General features: G+C 37.9%; 1 protein-coding gene across 2 annotated transcripts in view; it reads left to right on the forward strand.

Moving 5' to 3' along the window:
* Positions 1–19,484, forward strand: part of ryr3 (ryanodine receptor 3) — a 74,759-nt gene that overhangs the window by 21,572 nt on the left and 33,703 nt on the right. For both annotated transcript variants that reach the window (XM_060866428.1, XM_060866427.1), the window contains exons 13-40: positions 397–518; positions 1,799–1,979; positions 2,896–3,031; positions 4,524–4,619; positions 4,894–5,012; positions 5,743–5,876; positions 6,280–6,521; positions 7,267–7,459; positions 7,979–8,195; positions 8,336–8,440; positions 9,259–9,362; positions 9,502–9,585; positions 9,962–10,121; positions 10,230–10,374; positions 10,479–10,684; positions 10,764–10,938; positions 11,082–11,290; positions 11,379–11,606; positions 11,685–11,845; positions 12,240–12,399; positions 13,236–13,322; positions 13,428–13,654; positions 14,127–14,943; positions 15,572–15,772; positions 16,300–16,402; positions 16,616–16,750; positions 18,596–18,869; positions 18,995–19,109. In XM_060866428.1, the coding sequence (XP_060722411.1) occupies positions 397–518; positions 1,799–1,979; positions 2,896–3,031; positions 4,524–4,619; positions 4,894–5,012; positions 5,743–5,876; positions 6,280–6,521; positions 7,267–7,459; positions 7,979–8,195; positions 8,336–8,440; positions 9,259–9,362; positions 9,502–9,585; positions 9,962–10,121; positions 10,230–10,374; positions 10,479–10,684; positions 10,764–10,938; positions 11,082–11,290; positions 11,379–11,606; positions 11,685–11,845; positions 12,240–12,399; positions 13,236–13,322; positions 13,428–13,654; positions 14,127–14,943; positions 15,572–15,772; positions 16,300–16,402; positions 16,616–16,750; positions 18,596–18,869; positions 18,995–19,109 (5,136 nt within the window). The remainder of the gene's footprint in view (positions 1–396; positions 519–1,798; positions 1,980–2,895; positions 3,032–4,523; positions 4,620–4,893; positions 5,013–5,742; positions 5,877–6,279; positions 6,522–7,266; positions 7,460–7,978; positions 8,196–8,335; positions 8,441–9,258; positions 9,363–9,501; positions 9,586–9,961; positions 10,122–10,229; positions 10,375–10,478; positions 10,685–10,763; positions 10,939–11,081; positions 11,291–11,378; positions 11,607–11,684; positions 11,846–12,239; positions 12,400–13,235; positions 13,323–13,427; positions 13,655–14,126; positions 14,944–15,571; positions 15,773–16,299; positions 16,403–16,615; positions 16,751–18,595; positions 18,870–18,994; positions 19,110–19,484) is intronic.

Below are 19,484 nucleotides of genomic sequence, written 5' to 3' on the forward strand. Positions count from 1 at the left end.
AACCACTAAGCCACCATGCACCCCTCAAAATAATACATATTTAATCTATTTATTAGTAGCCTCAGATTAAGAAGAAAAAAACTAATCAGATTCAAAAATTCAACAGCTCTGTGGTATATGTTAAACGTTATAATTATTATAAACACTTGTTATGATGTTAATCCCAACTAGATATCAAGCCTATGTTCAGTAGCAGGTAACACTTACACATTTGAAACAAGAAGTTTTGAATTATTACTGATGGCTAAGACACCCGTGGCTTCAGGGCTACAAAAGATGCTGAGCATTTTTCTTTATGTATTTTGCATGACTTGGTAGTAATCTAATAAAGGAGAATGCAACTTGAAAAACTATTTCTCTGCATATTTTAGATGAGTAAATGTGTGTTGTATGCAGGCTTTCCTGTATCCAGAGGGCCACATGGATGATGGGCTGATTCTGCAGCTCTGCCAGCATGAAGAGTCCAGAGCGGCTCGCATCATCCGCAACACCACTCTTCTCTTCACCCAGTTCATCGGGTACCTCTTTATTTCCTTGCTATAACTGAATATTTGGGCCCAAATGACCTATTTTAAATGTTTACAGGAAGTGGTTGAATAATATTTTTCTTTTATGATTGGCTTTATTGTAATAATTTAAAAAAATAATAAAATTATGCACTATTTAGCCAAAAGTATGTGGACACCCCTAGTAATACCTAAGTTCAGGCATTTTAGCCACACCCACTAACTTACAGGCACACATAGTCATGAAATGAAAACTCAGTGACCTTAAATGTGACACTGTCACAGGAAGCCACATTTACCACACATCAGTTCGTGAAATTGCTAATATTATGAAATAGAAAATCTAGGATCAACAAGAGTTCAGCCATAAAGTGGTAGATAATGTAAACCCCCAGAGCTGGACTGCTGAGTGATAAAGTGTGTAGCACATAAAAATTGTGTAGCATGTCTGTGCTTTGCTGCATCACAGACTATGCAGTTGCAAACATTCTCTGGAAGTAACATCAGTGCACAAGAGCCTAATGAAATTGGTGTCTGTGCTGAATAGCAGCACACAAGTCTAAGATCATAAGGTCTGGTGTACAGTGTCTGGATTTAATAGATGGAAGGCTATCTGTTAGAATGCAGAATGTGAACAGTAAAGTTTGCTGGAGGAGAGATAAAGGTCTGGGGCTGGAAAATGGTTTGGGTTTTTCAGGGTTACTCTTTGTTCCAGTGATGGGTAATGTTAATGCTACAGCATACAAAGACATTTTAGACAATTAAATGTGTCTTTCTTTGTGACAACAATTTAGGGAAGGTCCTTTCTTGACCCCTGTGTCTAAAGAACATTGCACATCAACAGCAAGGCAGGTCTTCTCACCCTACATCAGTGCCAACAAATGTTCTTTTGACTGAATGGGCACAAATCCCCCTAGACACACTCCAAAATCTAGTGAAAGGCCTTTTGCAGAAGAGTGGAGGCTGCTGTAGATACAAATGTGGGCCAGCTCTATAAAAATGGCCATGGTTTTGAATAGATTTGTTCACCAAACACATTTAATTGTGATGGTCAGGTGTCTACATATTTTTCCATAAATTGTACATTATAGTAATTATGCTAAGGCCATTTTGACTTGGCAGTAACAAGGAGTTCAAATTACTAGCTCTATCAATAATTAATTGCTATTTTGGTAATTAATTGGTAATTAAAATTGGTATTTTGTAATATTTTACATCTATAATGATATAAAACCAAAAAAGATGGTCTGGATGGGAAAAGAAACTCTCGTTCTTTTGTTGTTTGGTGCCAGAGGGCTGGATGAACTGAAAGGTGAGAAAGCATCAGGGGTGAATCTGCCAGTGGGAGAAGTACTACAAACTCTGAACGACCTCATCACCTACTTCCAACAACCTGACTCAGAGTTGGAGCACGAGGAGAAGCAGAGGCAGTTGCGTTCGCTTATCAAACGCCAGGACCTTTTCAAAGAGGAGGTAAGTATGTTTGCACATTGTCTCATTTGTATATTAAATGTACTTACCATAGACAAGCACTGTAACATATTTTTCTGTATTGAATGGGTGTAATGAAATGCTACTGTAGCTATATGTCATCTGTATCTGCACCTTTTAGATCTCCGTATTGTACTGTATCTGTATCTGTGTCTGTGTTAGGTTATGGATTAAACTGGAAGGGTTTTTTTTATTACATGTTAACTACAGTACCACCTTTCCCTTAAAAAACTGAAGAAACAAACCCAGTTCCTCAGTCTTATATTGCACAAAAAAGTTTTACCCATTTTGCTTGAAGTCTAGTTTGAACCACTTTGACCTGGTCTGCTAGTCCTCATTTAAGTTTCATAACTCGCTTGTGTCAGCATGAAAGTAAAAACCTCTTTCTTTTTGCTGTCTTGTGTCCTGTGTGGTCACGATGCTTGTCGTCTTCTCATATCTGTATTTGTATCTGCATATTATTTGTTCAATCTCAATGTATTTAATAAGAAGTAATAGAAATTGACAGTAGTATTCTATTAAATATCAGCATAAAGGACATGCATGACCCCTTTTTCGTTCATTTATTCATCCTCAATAACTGCTTTATCTTGGTCAGGCTGGAATAGAACCTAAATGGGACATCTTTCTGTTGCAAAACAAACATACTCACACACACACACACACACACACACACACACACACACACACACACACACACACACACACACTTGAGTTCAGGATTGAACTGGGGTCCCTGGAGCAACACTGCACACTGCACCACTGAAAATAAAGTTATACTTAAACTGAAATTGCCCAGTTCTTATACAGACCTGAGTTGAGGGGGAAGAAATGATAGTACTCAAAGATTGAGAATGTAGTGATGGATGATGTTTCCTTATTTTCCTGCCTATTCTAGGGAATGCTTACACTGGTCTCTATCTGCATCGACCGACTCAACATGTACAACAGTGCTGCTGAGTTTGAGGAGTTTGCAGGAGAGGAAGCAGGAGAGGCCTGGAAGGACGTCCTCAATCTCCTCTATGAGCTGCTTGGTAGGCATGCCATTACACACACACACACACACACACACACACACACACACACACACACTCTTCAGTGGTAAAGACTGATGACAGGAGGTTGATGACATTACATGTATTTCAGTGCATGAAATGGAACAGTTTATCGTTAAATGCAGGTTATCACATTTAATATAAAGGTACATTTATAAATATGAATTTACATTTATATTGGTTGTAGCAGCAGCCCATGATCATAGCTTTTGGTGAGGCAGGATTAGATTAATAACAATGATGTTATCACACTTGACTACTATAAACTGTAAACGCATAAACCTGTAGGCAGTTGAAATGAGATGACCAACTGTTCAACTGCGTTTGAGGTAATATCATTAACCATGGTTGCAAGGTTTTAGATTTTATCTTAAAAAGCCACACAAAAGACTTGAATCTAGCACAAATTTTTCTGGCAGTGGAAAGGGACTGGGAGCATAATACGTCAACCCGCTGACATCAGCCCATTTTAGTGTCTCTGACAGGTTCATTTACTGCTTTGCTGCTTGAGTGTGTTCAATTTAGAGTGACATGAGACATAAAAGTCTGGACTCACTACAACTGTTTTTATTTAAGCAGTAATGAAAGAAATAAACCTTTACAGTGTTGATACTTAATACTCGACAATGCATTTTAAAAACTAGAAGAAATAATTTATTTTAATAATTATTTCTGTTTTGAAATAATTTTCTCTGTTTTGAAAATGTTTGAAATGCAGTCAATATACAGGTAAAAGAAAAGATTTTGAATACTTTTTTCTTTTTACAACGTTTACTTTTGGGCAACTATTAGCTCTGGTAATGACTCGAATAACACAGTCCTGGTGGAACATGTTGAAGCCAGAGGCAGTATGATGTACACGCAGTGTCTCTATTTAGACTGATCATGATCAGCGTTAATGGCCACAGGCATAAAAAGGTGTGAAAGGTAAGCACTGACTAAGCAGCCAGTCATCATAGGTAATCAGTATTCACAAAGCAGCCAAAGGTTATACACAGAGGACAGCAAAATGTGACTTGGTTTAGAACTGAAAAAAAGAAATACAAAGAAACTAGAAGAAGGAACAGAATCAGAGGAAAGTTCAGATGTACAGTTGGCAAACACAGCAATATATTCTAAAACCAGTATGCATGCATTATCATGAATAAATAAAAAATTCTTACATTTTTAGATTATATTAGTGGAAAAGGTGGAACTGATTAAACAACTATCATTGCAACTTAGTCCCAGGACCTCGGACCCTGTCATGAACATTTCTCCAGTCTTCTGTCTTTAGTTGCCGATGAGTTCTTTCTAGTGGAAAGACCCAACTTAATTGAGACCTCAATTTTCATCACACTCTGTATTAAGCACTGTGGTTAATTGTTTTCAAGCCACTCTTGGTATAAAGGACATGACAAAGGACTGATTATAGGTTTAATGTGAAATGAGAAAATGCAACACTTTATTTTCTTTCACTGATGTACACCAGCTGCCCTGATCCGAGGAAACAGACCCAACTGTACGCAGTTCTCACGCAAACTGGACTGGCTGATAAGCAAGCTGGAGCGGCTGGAGTCCTCCTCAGGTACTTTACAGGCAGAGTTATGGGTATCGAAGTGCTCATTCTGTATGCAGTAGCTTAGTTTAGTGCACCGTCATGTGGTCCACTAGCTGCAGCTGCACACATAATTGGTTTTTGTTGCTTCTTGGCCCAGAGCACATTAATAGAAAGCTGCAGTATGCTTACTCAACCCTCTGCTTCTTGCTTGTGCCTTCGGCATCCTCTACATTATTATTTCAAAGTAAGTGTGTTCAGACTTATAATACAATCTGTTATAAACAAATGCTTGTCTGTTTAGGTATTCTGGAGGCTCTGCACTGCATCCTAACAGAGAGTCCAGAGGCTCTTAACATAATCCAGAGAGACCACATTAGATCCATCATTTCCCTTCTCTATAAACATGGACGCAACCACAAGGTCAGCATTTGGCCTCACTTCACACACACTGAGCTGTGCACCAAAACATGCTGCTGCTTAAGAGGCCACTGATAAATCATAAATAAGTAAAAATTCACAGGTGCTTCAAAATTTTCACAGTGTATAATGTAAATTATTTAGAGCTTCAGTCTTCTGTTGTTATAAAGTCTGCCACACATATAGTTAAAGCCAATCAATGTCAGGTTAGGAAATACAGATCAAATATCTTATTTGTGTTGCTAGAGGAATCCCTAAAGCCAAATGAATAATTCTTTTGAGTACTGTATGTGGCTGTCGTGATGGTGACGTGACTGAAGGACCTCAAGGGAAAAAGTTTTTAAAAATCTCAAACATAAGGTTTTTTCCTTAGATTTTACTGTTAGTCACCTAACAACAAAAAACAAGTGCTTCTTTTCACACTCAACATTTTACAGCAATGTTAAATGTAATATCGATGAGGAAAAAGTGGAGACAGGAAATCTTGAGCTAAAGGTTTCACAGCGATAAGACACAGTAACACAATGCTGTTTTAAATGAACTAAACATTATGTATCGCAATATACAAAATGAATAGGATTTAATTTTTTATATAACACAAATCCTTTATTAAAAAAAATGGATTATTACTTCATTATTACCATTTCCATCTTATCCAAGACAATCCATTCTGACTGTGGGCTCAATCATTGCTCGTAATTCTACTGTTCTTCCCTAACTACTTCTCCTGCAGATCCTGGACATTCTCTGCTCTCTTTGTGTCTGCAATGGAGTGGCAGTCCGAGCCAATCAGAACATCATCTGTGACTACCTACTTCCCAGACGAGACCTGCTGCTGCAAACACGATTGGTCAATGATGTGCAAAGGTAACAACAGCTCACACACATTATATGGCAAAAGGTTTATGGACATCTGACCATTACATTACATCTATATGTACGTTTTGATGATCAGGCGTCCACAACCATTTAGTGAATTTACACTACATTACTCTTTTCACACATAGTGCTTCAATTTTCGTTACATTTAACTACATTTTATTACTTAGACTTTCCCTGCTGTCATATATTTATTAGTTAAACATTCCTTACTACATTTCTTTTATTAATTAGACTTTCTAAACTCATATTTTCATTAATTAAACATTCTATACTGCAATACATTTCTTATGTAAATATTCCCTATTACCATACTTTTATTATATAAACAAGCCAAACTGCCATGCTTTTGTTAATTAAACATTTCTTACATTTTTCTTCTGTTCTTCAGCATGAGACCCAACATCTTCCTAGGCATAAGTGAAGGATCAGCTCAGTATAAGAAGTGGTACTATGAGCTGATGATTGATCAGGTGGATCATTTTGTCACAAGTGAATCCACTCATCTTCGTGTAGGCTGGGCCAGCACTAAAGGCTATGCCCCCTACCCTGGTGGTGGAGAGGGCTGGGGGGGCAACGGTGTTGGTGATGATCTCTACTCCTATGCCTTTGATGGACTTCATCTGTGGTCAGGTGCATGCACAGCTCTGAGGAGCGTGTTTATATGTTCTTCTTTTTATTTTCAAGAAACTGTCCAGTTGGTATTTGAGTTTGACTTATCAGTTGAAAACAAAAATTAAATAAAGTACAGGAAAGGACAACAGGTACAAACCATTACAACAAAAATTATACCAGAATGGCATCAAAGGTAACTTTTCAAAGGTAAATTTCTTTTATTTCAGTGTTATATGCCGTTTATATTCAGTCCACTATTTGGCTCCATATCTTTCATAGTAATAATACACAAATGGATAAATAAAACAAACATATACATTCAGTATAAAAGTACATTTAAAAAAGAAAATTGATGAATATTTGGAGAGCTTTCCTGAGGTACACGCATGTAATAAGAATATGTTGTTCAACATACTTAACATGCTGAGATCATTTTTCAAGCAAGCAAATAACATTGCATATCATCCTGTGAACAGTGATATGGGCTACTGACATAAAGTATGTTTGTATATACATTATATACATTATTAAGTCATTTATGTAGCCTTTAAATCAAGTGTGACTGACCCTTTATTCCAGCTTATTATTCCTAGGTTAAAATGACTTCATGTTTAGTTTTAACTTATGTATAATTGTGAGATAATTTATCTTTAGCATTGTTCAACTTTTATTATAAATGGCTTAAACAGAAGATATGGGTTAAAATTCTCAGTAACTCAGATAATGATGCAGCTCATAATAACACCATGATAATGTGTTGCAGGGCGAATCCAACGGGCCGTGGCCTCCATTAACCAGCACTTGCTGACCTCGGATGATGTGGTGAGCTGCTGCCTGGACCTCGGTGCGCCCAGCATGTCCTTCCGCATTAACGGCCAGCCTGTGCAGGGAATGTTCGAGGACTTCAACACGGACGGTTTCTTCTTCCCTGTTGTCAGCTTCTCAGCAGGGGTCAAGTGAGTCAAGCAGTCAGCATTACCACTGACTTCTCACCTATACTGCATTATTATATTTATACATAAATAACCATCGGGACTATGAGGACACTTTATATGCAACAGTGGGAAATTATGGAAATTAAGTGGTGAAGGGTTTGTTTCTGACATTGCTTAGAACTGTGTCTGTTTGATGAGTTTGAACTAGGACACGAGAAATGTGTACTTGGTTACAATTATTGATGGGGACACAGGTCCTGTAGAAATGCTCAAAGGTAAATTTCTAGCTCTATTTAGGTCAACATTGAACTTGGAGTTTGACATTGAACTGGTAGAGATTTTTCCACTGGGTATTTTTCCTATCCATTACCTTTCACCTTGAGGCTCCAAAGGGGTTTTTACTGATTTATTACTGACTGAGCCTCCCAGCTTTTTTCACACTTCTCCACAACTGAGGTCTATCTGGAAAATGTGTATTTCTAATCGCTGGGATGCGTAAAAGACAATATGAATAATTGAATCCCACTTATCTTTCACCAGGGTTCGTTTCTTGTTGGGTGGTCGCCATGGTGAATTCAAGTTTCTACCCCCTGCTGGCTATGCACCTTGTTATGAAGCCCTTCTCCCCAAAGAAAAGATGCGGGTGGAGCCTGTGAAGGAGTATAAGAGGGATATGGAGGGAGTGAGGTACTTGCTGGGAACCACTCAATTCCTTTCTCAAGCATCCTTCATTCCTGTTCCTGTCAATACCAGCCAGGTGGGACCATAACAACACATCTTCTCTCTTTTCTTTTCTATTCTTTTATTCTTTTTGCTGTTTGAATACTTTTATAAATGTAACTATTCATATGGTTTCAATTCATACACTGTTACTAAAATCATCTTTACCTTTGTCAGACTGTTCTGCCTCCACACCTTGAAAATGTACGCAATAAGCTAGCTGAGAACATCCATGAACTCTGGGGTATGAACAAAATCGAGCTTGGCTGGACCTATGGCAAGGTAGGAAACCCATATGATGTTCCAAGGACATGTCTGAATATCACTTCAGCTGTGGAAATTCAGATCTCAAAAATACTAAGTAGGAGGTGTCCCCATCTCATCCTGACCAGAGATGTCTATCTCTGTTTTATACCATTTCACTTCTCCCTCAAGCACTGACTGGCTAGAAAAAAATAGATGAGTATAGCTGAAAAAGTCACCCTGAATTTAGAGTGTCTGGCTAATGTTAAACATTCAAAATAGCTACCTAGCAGATGGGCATGTAGATCTCATTTTTAGATATTAAGGCTAATAAAAAAGAGTACACTGATGTAATGTATATCTGCTGCTTAGTGCAGCAGCAACTTTGATACACACATACACAGACACAGACACACATATAATGCGGGCACACTGCAGATGAGCTTCTGCCTTCAATAGCTCTTAAACCAAAGTCATTGAGCAGCACACTGTCCAAGTGCCCAGTAGGAGAAAATCATTATTGCTGAGCTTTAATCATTACTCCACAGGTTTTTCATTGCTCCACAGGTGCAATCTAATAATTTTCTGGTGGAGAAAGATATCAACATTCCAGATGTTCACACATCAATCTAGTGTTAATGAGAGCTTATTAGCTCAGTGACATTGTTCTGCGGAATTGAGGAACTTACTACTAGTGACAAAATAATTAGGATTGGAATGGACTTCTAAATTTTAATTCCCAAAGACACTGAATGGATTCCAGAGTTTCAGACTGAAGGAAAATTTCCATGTAAAGAAGTCAGACATGTTCCACCAAAAAATAAAAAAATATTTTATTTATTTTTTATTTTTTTAAGGTACGCGATGACAACAAGAGGCAGCATCCTTGCCTGGTTGACTTCTCCAAGCTGCCTGAAACTGAAAAAAATTATAACCTGCAAATGTCAACAGAAACTTTAAAGTAAGTTGTAATAAAAATTGGACTTTTGGGTGAATTTTAGGCATTTAGGATTAATGAAATAGTTGCCGTAACCCTAAAATTTTTAAGATTTTTAATTAATGCTTATTGATTCTTTGAACACCTTTCTCCGGTAACACAGGACCTTACTGGCTTTGGGATGTCATGTTGTACAAATCAATGTCAATGCTGAAGATGACCTGAAGAAGATCAAACTTCCCAAAGAGTAAATCCCTACATGCATCCATACAGTCCCTCACTGGCCTGTTACTAATAGTAACAATGCATATAATAAATATAATATACTGAAAATATATTGAAGGTTATTTTATTTAGATAATGCATTAATGACAGTATGAAATGTGTACTTCAATATATTATGTGGGTTACCGCAATGGGCACATTCACAGTGGCTGGAAAATTATAGCAGCTGGACATTCATTTTTAAATGACAACAAATATCAAATGAATAGAATGAAATAAAAATTTATTTAAACAAGAGGATGATATTACCAATGAAATATTTAGTAATGATTGTAAAATTTCAACAAATAGCAATATGTATGAGAAATAGCTTTAATTTGTCCTTCTTTGTCATATAGCTATGTGATGTCAAATGGTTATAAGCCTGCACCACTAGAACTTTCTGATGTGAAACTGACACCTGGTCAGGAATTTCTGGTTGATAAACTAGCTGAAAACGCTCATAATGTTTGGGCCAAAGATCGCATTAAGCAAGGATGGACCTATGGTATTCAGCAGGTACTTTTATAATGATTTAAGCTTCAATACAAGATAACAGTAAAGCTGTGATGAAAAGCACATCACTACTGAGATTTACACAGTCTAACATTCCATTCTTTTCTAAAGGATTTAAAGAGTAGACGCAATCCTCGTCTGGTGCCATATTCATTGTTAGATGAACGCACAAAGAAGTCTAACAGAGACAGCCTTCGAGAGGCCATCAGAACACTAATTGGTTACGGATACAACATTGAGCCTCCAGATCAAGAGGGTAAGGGTGACTCTCAGGCTGTCATTATACAAACCACTATTTAATGTCAAAGCATAATTATGGTTTATGATGATGAGCTTATGATGTCACCACTTTGTCCACAGTGGCCCATGTGATGGAGAAGCATGGTGTTGAAAATGTTCGTTTCTTCCGTGTGGAGAAATGCTATGCAGTGCAATCAGGGAAATGGTATTTTGAGTTTGAGGCTGTTACTGGAGGAGAAATGTGCGTAGGCTGGGCTCGGCCCAGCTGTAGACCTGATGTTGAATTGGGCATAGATGACAAAGCCTATGTTTTTGATGGCTACCGTGTAAGTGTTACTATAATGTCACTCCATCAGAATATCTGTGACATTTGGGTGTTTCTTTAAAATGAATCCTGTCTTGTAGGGTCGACGGGTACACATGGGCAGCCACTTCTTTGGGAGAACATGGAACAAGGGTGACGTGGTGGGATGCATGATTAACATGGAAGATAAGTCCATGATCTTTACTCTCAATGGAGAGATTATCATCACCAACAAGGGTTCTGAGCTCTGCTTCACTGACTTTGAGACTGAAGATGGTGAGCATATGATAGTCAAAGTGTGCTTTCATTTCATGTCTTATGGTTTAATGGTCCAATCAGAGAATGGTCTGATGTCAAACTGCAGATCTTATGAAGCATTTTTGAATGTATTTAAGATCAATTATCTGTCCTTTCTTCAGGCTTCATCCCAGTTTGCAGTCTTGGGCTCTCGCAGATTGGCCGTATGAACCTGGGCAAAGACGCCAGCACCTTTAAATACTACACCATGTGTGGCCTTCAGGAGGGTTTTGAGCCTTTCGCTGTCAACATGAATCGAGAGATCACTATGTGGTTCAGCAAACGCCTTCCTACGTTTGTCAATGTGCCTGTGGAACATGAGCACATTGAGGTACTGCTAAACACAACAGAATATTTGTTTTGAAAGTGTTTTTTTTTAAACATACATCTACACATTTAAACTACATATTTTTTGTTAGGTGACCAGAATTGATGGGACTGTGGACTCACCACCATGTCTGAAGGTGAGCCATAAGACCTTTGGAACTCAAGCTAGCAACAACGACATGATCTACTGCCGCTTGAGCATGCCTGTCGAGTTTTATTCTAGTCCCCGGAAAATCACTAATATGAACGAGGTGAGCATTGATGGACAAAAATCTAAGAAGGATGACAGCGGGAAGACTGACTATAGCAGCATTACAAAGGTACACATTAGATCTCAAAATGCCTGACAGAATTGTAGAAGTGCTGATAGTCTAAAGTCTTTTTCGTTTGTGTTTCAGTATTTCTACTCAGTGAGAGTGTTTGCAGGTCAGGACCCTGCCTCGATATGGGTAGGCTGGGTAACACCAGACTACCACTACTACAGCAAGAAATTTAACCTGAGCAAAGTCCGTACAGTTACTGTGACTCTAGGGGACGAGCGTGGCCGCGTTCATGAGAGGTCAGTTCACAATCTGCATAGTCAGAATTTAAGAATCAGTGAGACATAATAAATTATAATCAAGATATGCTTGCACTGAGATAGCACTGGTAAATACCAAACTGTAGAAAGTTTAAAGCAACCTGGTGCAATTCCTGTTCAAAATGTATTTCAACATGCCATGCTTTTTCATGGACTGCCATTTATATTACCAGTATATTATAAAACACACTCTGTGGCCAAAAGTATGTGTAAACCTGACCATCGTGCCATATGTGGGCCTTTTCCAAACTATTGCCCAAACTATTACCTTCAATGGAAAAAAGGAGCCTAAACATTCCAACATGACAATGTCCCTATGCATAAAGCTTCACTTAAATGATTCTCTTGTATTCTGTCTGTGCTATTTGTCCAGTGTGAGGAGGAGTAATTGTTACATGGTGTGTGCTGGTGAAATTACAAGCAGCTCTTCTGGACGAAGCAATGCTGACCTCATAATTGGATGTCATATTGATCTTGCCTCTGGCCTTGTTTCATTCACTGCCAACAACAAAGAGCTGCCTATTGCATATCAGGTACCTTTGCCTTCCAAATCACATTGTAATAATTAAGGAATGTGGTCAGCCACTTACATTCAGCATATACGTCTGATGGAGAATTTCCAGTTTCAGAAATGTAAGCTTATAGAAATTAATTCACTTTGTGACACTGAGATTGGTGGTTGTTTCTGCACTTAGGATATTGACATTTGCAAGATGTTTTAACCCTGAAAAAACAAACCAAAAAAAAAAAAAAAACAGAAGATGAGTAGTTTATACAACTATCCAGCTAATCATACTAATAAAGCAGTTACAAGTTCTGGGTAAAGCATATTGTTCTGATGTTACAAACATTTGCCCATTTGAATAAACATCAAATATTAAGAACACATACAGTCTGATGCTAGTTCTTGTCATGTTAATCGTAGACGTTTGTGTCCACTGTCACACATTAGCTGTGCATTTAATATAATTTCTCAATTTCTAATACAATTTCTCTTAAATTTTGAATAGCATAATAATTAAACACCCTTCTGTTATGGACCTTCTGCAAATCATTAGCAACATAAAAGCATAGTTAATTCTTTACAACAATACAACAAAGCTTGTTTAATATTAGTTTTGAAGATCCAGAAAGTCTGCCTTACAAAATAAAGTTCTTACGTGTCTCTGATCTTTGTTTGCCTGAGGCTATAAATCAAGATGCTGAACCAGTGCCAGATCCAAATTGGCACTAGGGAGCACTTGTCTAAGTGCAGTATAGATTTATTGTGGCTTCTTAAATGATAATACATTGTTCTTGATAGTAAAAAAACAAAAGTTTGATGTGTGCATATTTTTTTATTTTTCTCTCATGTTTTACTATCTGACAGGTTGAGCCCAACACAAAACTGTTCCCTGCTGTGTTTGTTCAGCCCACAAGCCCCAACCTGTTTCAGTTTGAATTTCCAAAAATCAAAGTAAGTTTTCTTGTAGCATAACTTTCAGTCATTTGAGACGATTAATTCTGTCAATAATAATATCAATATTAATAATAATGTCATCTATGTATTTATCCCACTTAGGATGCCATGCCACTGTCTTCAGCCATTTTTACAAGTCTTCGCAATAACCCAGAGCCACAGTGTCCTCCACGGCTGGATGTACAGACCATTGTAGCTGTTCTGTGGAGCAGGATGCCCAACATTTTCCTCTCAGTGGAGACAGCACGGGTCAGCGAGAGGCATGGCTGGGTGGTTCAGTGTCTGGAGCCCTTGCAGATGATGGCAGTGCACATTCCTGAGGAAAACAGGCAAATTATGTTTTTTCTCAATAAATGGGACTAAATCTGGAATGAGGTGTCCATGTGTGGGTGTAGTGGTTTGGTGTCCACAAACTATTGCCTTGTATAGAGTACATACATGTCTGAATCTTTGGATCGTTTGGCTATGAGCAAAAAAGTGATTGTTAGTGTTTATTTCTACCTTAAAGAAAATACATCAATACAGTTTGACTGCCATATTTCACTCATTCTTGGATTTGTAGATGATTCATTACTTGTAATTGGTACAGTAAAGATGCCAAGAATGAAAAATGGGTACACACTTTCCAATCTAGTAGGATTACACACACTCAAAATTTACTTTCAGGTCCAGATTAATTAAATTAATAAATTAATAATAATAATAATAAATATAATAATACAATAGAACCCTGTTGGAAAGAAAATTAAACATTAAAAAACATTAAACGCAGTTGTGATTCTCTTCCTGAATGATGTCCAGGTGCATAGACGTCATGGAACTCTCAGAGGACGAGGTCTTGCGACAGTTTCACTACCACACTCTGAAGCTCTACTGTGCTCTCTGTGCTCTGGGAAACACTCGTGTGGCCCATGCTCTCTGTAGCCACCTAGACCAATCACAGCTCCTTTACACCATTGACAACCAATACCTGACAGGACAGCTGCGCGAGGGCTTCTATGATGTTCTTATCAGCATCCACCTGGAGACAGCAAAAGAAGCAAAACTCATGATGAAGAATGAGTTTATCATACCTATCACAGAGGAGACACGTAGCATCCGCCTCTTCTCTGATGACTCCAAACGCCACACTTTGCCAGGCGTGGGACTGAGCACGTCACTGAGCCCTCGGTTTAACTTCACACCTCCATGCTTCATAACGACTAAGCGTGAGCACATCTACAGTCCACAGATTCCGCTAGGTATTCTAAAGGAGAAGGCCATCAGCATGCTGACGGAGGCAGTGCAAGGTGGAGGTGCTCATATTCGTGACCCTGTAGGGGGCAGCGTAGAGTACCAATTTGTGCCTATACTCAAGCTGATTGCGACTCTGTTGATTATGGGCTCTCTGAGTAGTGAGGAGGTGAGAATCATCCTCCTGCTTATCGAACCCAATGTTTTCGGAGAAATCAAGGAGGAGGAGACACAACTTTTAGCTGTAGAGGAGCCAGCAGAAAAAGAAGAGGCAAGCAGCAATGAGGAAAAAGCCGTGGAGGCTGGGGAGGAAGAAAGCAAAGAACATAAGCAGCCACCTAAAGGCCTTTTGGAGAAGAGCCTGCCTGAGTCAGTTAAACACCAGGTCAAAATCCATTTATAATTCTGTGGAAGCAATAAGCTCTCTAGAGTGTTGGTTCTCAATGACGAGATCTGCAGGGGGAAACTGCAGAGGTCTTGGACATAAAACCAATGTGTCCAAGATTTTACTGTAGTTTTAATGATGGTGAACAAAAAAGGTTCTCACAGGGGGACAGCTCTATAAAACCCCCCTATTTTAAGAATGTATTATCAATTACCCATGTTATACAGTAACATAAAATAAGTATTCAACCCATCGACATTTTTTTCATTAAACACAGTTCCAAGGCAGAATGTTTACAATCAATCAATCAATCAATCAGTCAATCAATCAATCAGTTAATCTCATGGTTTAATTTGAAAGTTCATATGCTTCTATTCATATAGAAATATCTAAGCTGCGAACCCTTGGTTGCAAAAACCTTTGAGAACCTTAATCTAGAGAAGCTTAATGTCTTGAAAATGAATTTGAACACCACACTGTCATCCAAATAATCATCTCACATAGACCTTCTGGTTTATTAATTACGAGACAGCTTGAATACAGAAGCCCTTGAAACATAGGGTTTAGGAAATATTTTTCATTAGTTGTGTCATATCACCACTTCATACAGTATCTGTCTTTTATGCAGATGTGTGAACTCCTGCACTATTTCTGTGATTGTGAGCTGAAGCAGCGCATCGAGTCTATTGTGGCATTCTCAGATATTTTCGTGGCCAAACTGCAGTTCAACCAGAAGTTCCGCTACAATGAACTCATGCAGGCCCTCAACATGTCCGCTGCTGTTACTGCCAAGAAGACGAAGGAATTCCGCTCACCTCCCCAAGAGCAGGTATAGTCTGTGCAGGAATCTTATTTAGTATTCTAGTTGAGTCAAAGCAGAGGATTGCTGAGAATTTCCTCAGTCATTTCTCTCACTCTGATTTGTCATTAGAGCTCCAGAGCTCCAGTGGTCCAGAAATGAGTGAGAATGAACAAATCCCAGAAGCCTTTACATTTCTGTTTTTAATTACACTTCCCCTGAATAGCAGATTTATTATCTCTTATGGCTTCATTTATCATACAGATTATGATGGGGCACTAGTCTTTTTAATATCTCGCAATAATATAGCTCACAATTTGTGCCATATTACACTGTGACTAGAAATTACATTTCTCACCTCAGTATGTATCCAGGGCAACCGAATGGTCCATCACTGAGCAGATGCAGCAATTTAATGTTTGCAGTTTCTGAATCCAGTATATTCTTTGTTTGCATTTTTAAATCAACCACCCACTGACCAGTGACAGTAGCCTTTTCATGAAAGTTCAGATACAAGCCCAGACCTGCTCTTGAGCAAACTCTTGTGTTTCTACCAGATTAACATGCTTCTGGACTTCAGTGCTGGAGAGGATTGTCCCTGTCCTGAGGACATTCAAGAAGAGCTTCATGCCTTCCATGATGATCTGAGACTCCACTGTGGTACAACTCCTGTCATAGCACAAACAGACAAACACAAACACAGTGATGGTGTACAACATACACACATACAAGCACATGTACTGTAACATACAGTATGTGCAACAAACATAAGTGCTGTATCTTCTCTTCTAATATGTATCATATGTGAAAACCTAAAATAAACATAGCCAGTACACAAATAGAGAAATTCTTTGTTTTGGTGTACTTCTGCAGGTATTCCCATGGAAGAAGAAGAGGAGGAACCGGATACATCTATAAAAGGCCGCCTGCTCTCCTTGTTATATAAAATCAAAGGTCGCCCACAGAAAACTGAGGAACAACCATCAGAGGAAGAGCAAGCAGCTCCAAGTAAGCCAATATCTCTATATAAAACCAGAGTGTCTTAGAATTACATTGCTTTCTATTTTCTTCTTTCTTCACCAGGATATTTTCATAGTTTTTATTACAACATTTGAATAAAACTTCTATCTAAAATGCAGACAAAATAGCCAAGGCAGTCACAACTCAGGGGGAATATATACAAAACCATTTTATCCTCTGACGTGTTCAAATGAAATGAAATGAAACTCTTTATCATTATAATACATTCATTTAATAACAAAACAAAACAAATGCCTCCCTTAGTTGTATTGCATAGCATTAAAGTATTATTATAATTTGGTAGGGTATTTAAGGTTAAACACACTTTAAAAATAGGACAAGTTAATGAATATAGTCACACAAAGTATGACCTAACAAAAAAAGGCTAAATGCTGACTTAATAGTTATATTTTAAGTGAGTTCAAATGTAATGAATAAAAGGTTACATTTCTGCTGCATTTGCTCTAATGGGCTCCTAAATTAAACCTGTTCTCAAATGCAAGAGAGCATAAAATATGTTCAGCTGAGAGAGCATCTATTCCCTCCAAACGAAAATGAAGTGCAGCTGATCCCTAAACCAATGCAGGTAAAATGTGTCATGTTCACTTCCTCATCGTCTATTTTAAAAAAATATTACCAGGTAAACAAACTGAGACAAGACATTATAGTAGCTGATTTATGACTTTGATGTACAACTCAGCCTTCAGCTTATTCCTCCCACACTCTGACGGTTTGCTATTTATCATTGTAGCAGATGATTATATATATTTTGGAGTCTAAGCAGTTTGTAGACTCACTGCTAAATTTCTATCACTGCTCATGTTCTAAAGGCACACACTTACTGTAGCTTCAGACTGACCTTTGCTATATATATATATTTTTTTTTTCTTTAGCAGGTGCTTTGTCATCTTTTACACATCCCAACAACAAATACATATTGTTATATAATCAACAAATACATGTTATAAAATCAGTATCTAATTAATTCTTTTTATGGTACGGGTGCTATTCCAGCAGGTGTTACAGCTGCTGTTAAGTTGGTGCTCTAATGTAGTGAAGAAAGCAGGGTCCAGGGATCTGTGAAGCATAATCAACATTATTCTATTTATTATTTATTTAAGTTCTTATAGGGCCATATTTAGGGTTGTGTTATGAGGATCTAATACCAAAATTGCACACACCATTAAGATATATAAGTACAAACCCTTAACATGCAGCTGAACCACATGGTTACATGCTTGTCATGCTTGTGTTAAGGAATGAAACCTCTCTGTTTATCTCAAGGGATTACCATGAGTGCTTTCGACATAACATATCCACAAATGGTGCTTAAACACAAATTGCGTGCTTCAAAGGTCATATCATAAATCTGCATCATTTTGAACTTGAATTTAAGAAGATTTATTGGCATTATTTTATTTATTTGACAACTCAAAATAGTTCATTAAAACATGACAGTCATCCCATGTTATCCCAAGCACATACAGTATGATGAATGACGTGGTATCTTGTGTGTTCATGTAGTTGAACTTACAGTTAACTGGTGGAACAAAAATGAAATGCAAAGCAATAGTATGTTCTGAATCAAGTGCTGTAGAATAAAGAGAGAGTCCATAATGTTAAATTAAACTGCTCATATGCCAATATATTGCCATTATAGTTTACATACATATATTATTATTGTACACTTTAAATAATGTGATCTGAATAATCTAAAATATATTTAATTCTCAAAGGAGATTTAATGGACTTTAACTTCATGGAGACCAAGGCATCTCTGTGCACCTTCTGTCCCACAGCCAATTTATTTAACCCATTTTCTTTTTCCATTAGCAAACCTGAAGGAGCTGATCTCTCAGACAATGGTGAGCTGGGCCCAGGAATGCAAAATTCAGAACCCAAAGCTGGTACGAAGCATGTTCAGCCTACTCCGAAGGCAATATGATGGCATTGGTGAGCTGCTGCGTGCCATGAGAAAAAGCTATACTATCAGTGAGAAATCTGTTCAGGATGCCATTAACCTACTGGCCTCACTGGGCCAGATCCGCTCTCTGCTCAGCGTCAGAATGGGTGAAGAGGAGGGTCAGCTCATGATCGATGGCCTGGGGTAGGGACATCTGGGACAGACACATTTTGTATAGCTGGTGAAACTTTGTTGAAAGGTTTAAAAGTGAGGTGAAATTGTTCTCTTGCCAGCTGACATTAGAATACTATTCACCTTTTGTCTTATAGGGATATAATGAACAACAAAGTGTTTTATCAGCATCCAAATCTGATGCGGATAATGGGCATGCATGAGACAGTCATGGAGGTCATGGTCAACGTGCTAGGAGGAGACAAATCTAAGGTACATTTCTCCTGCATTTTGTTCTCCGGTTCTAGACAGTCAGAAGATCGCCAGACATTTTTTTCTTCTAGAGACCAAATAGGCTTAATTGAACAAAAGTTTCAATTATATCTTGTGGTAATTATATTTACTATGACTGTTTATTTAAATTGGCACTTTGTACTTACCAAACCTAATCACTTGAACTCTAACTAATGGGGACTGAAATATTTTATTAGTTATGAATATTATACTGTATAGTTATGTTAAGATGATTTTATATTGTTAGATATATTGTTCTTATTAACTTTTTAATGATCTAGTTAACATTTACAGCATTTGGCAGACACCACTATCCAGAGCAATTTACATTTACCTTGTTTATACAACTAAGCA

This window comes from Tachysurus vachellii, chromosome 3, assembly GCF_030014155.1.
Source record: "Tachysurus vachellii isolate PV-2020 chromosome 3, HZAU_Pvac_v1, whole genome shotgun sequence".
In the NCBI taxonomy this organism is placed as follows: Eukaryota; Metazoa; Chordata; class Actinopteri; order Siluriformes; family Bagridae; genus Tachysurus; species Tachysurus vachellii.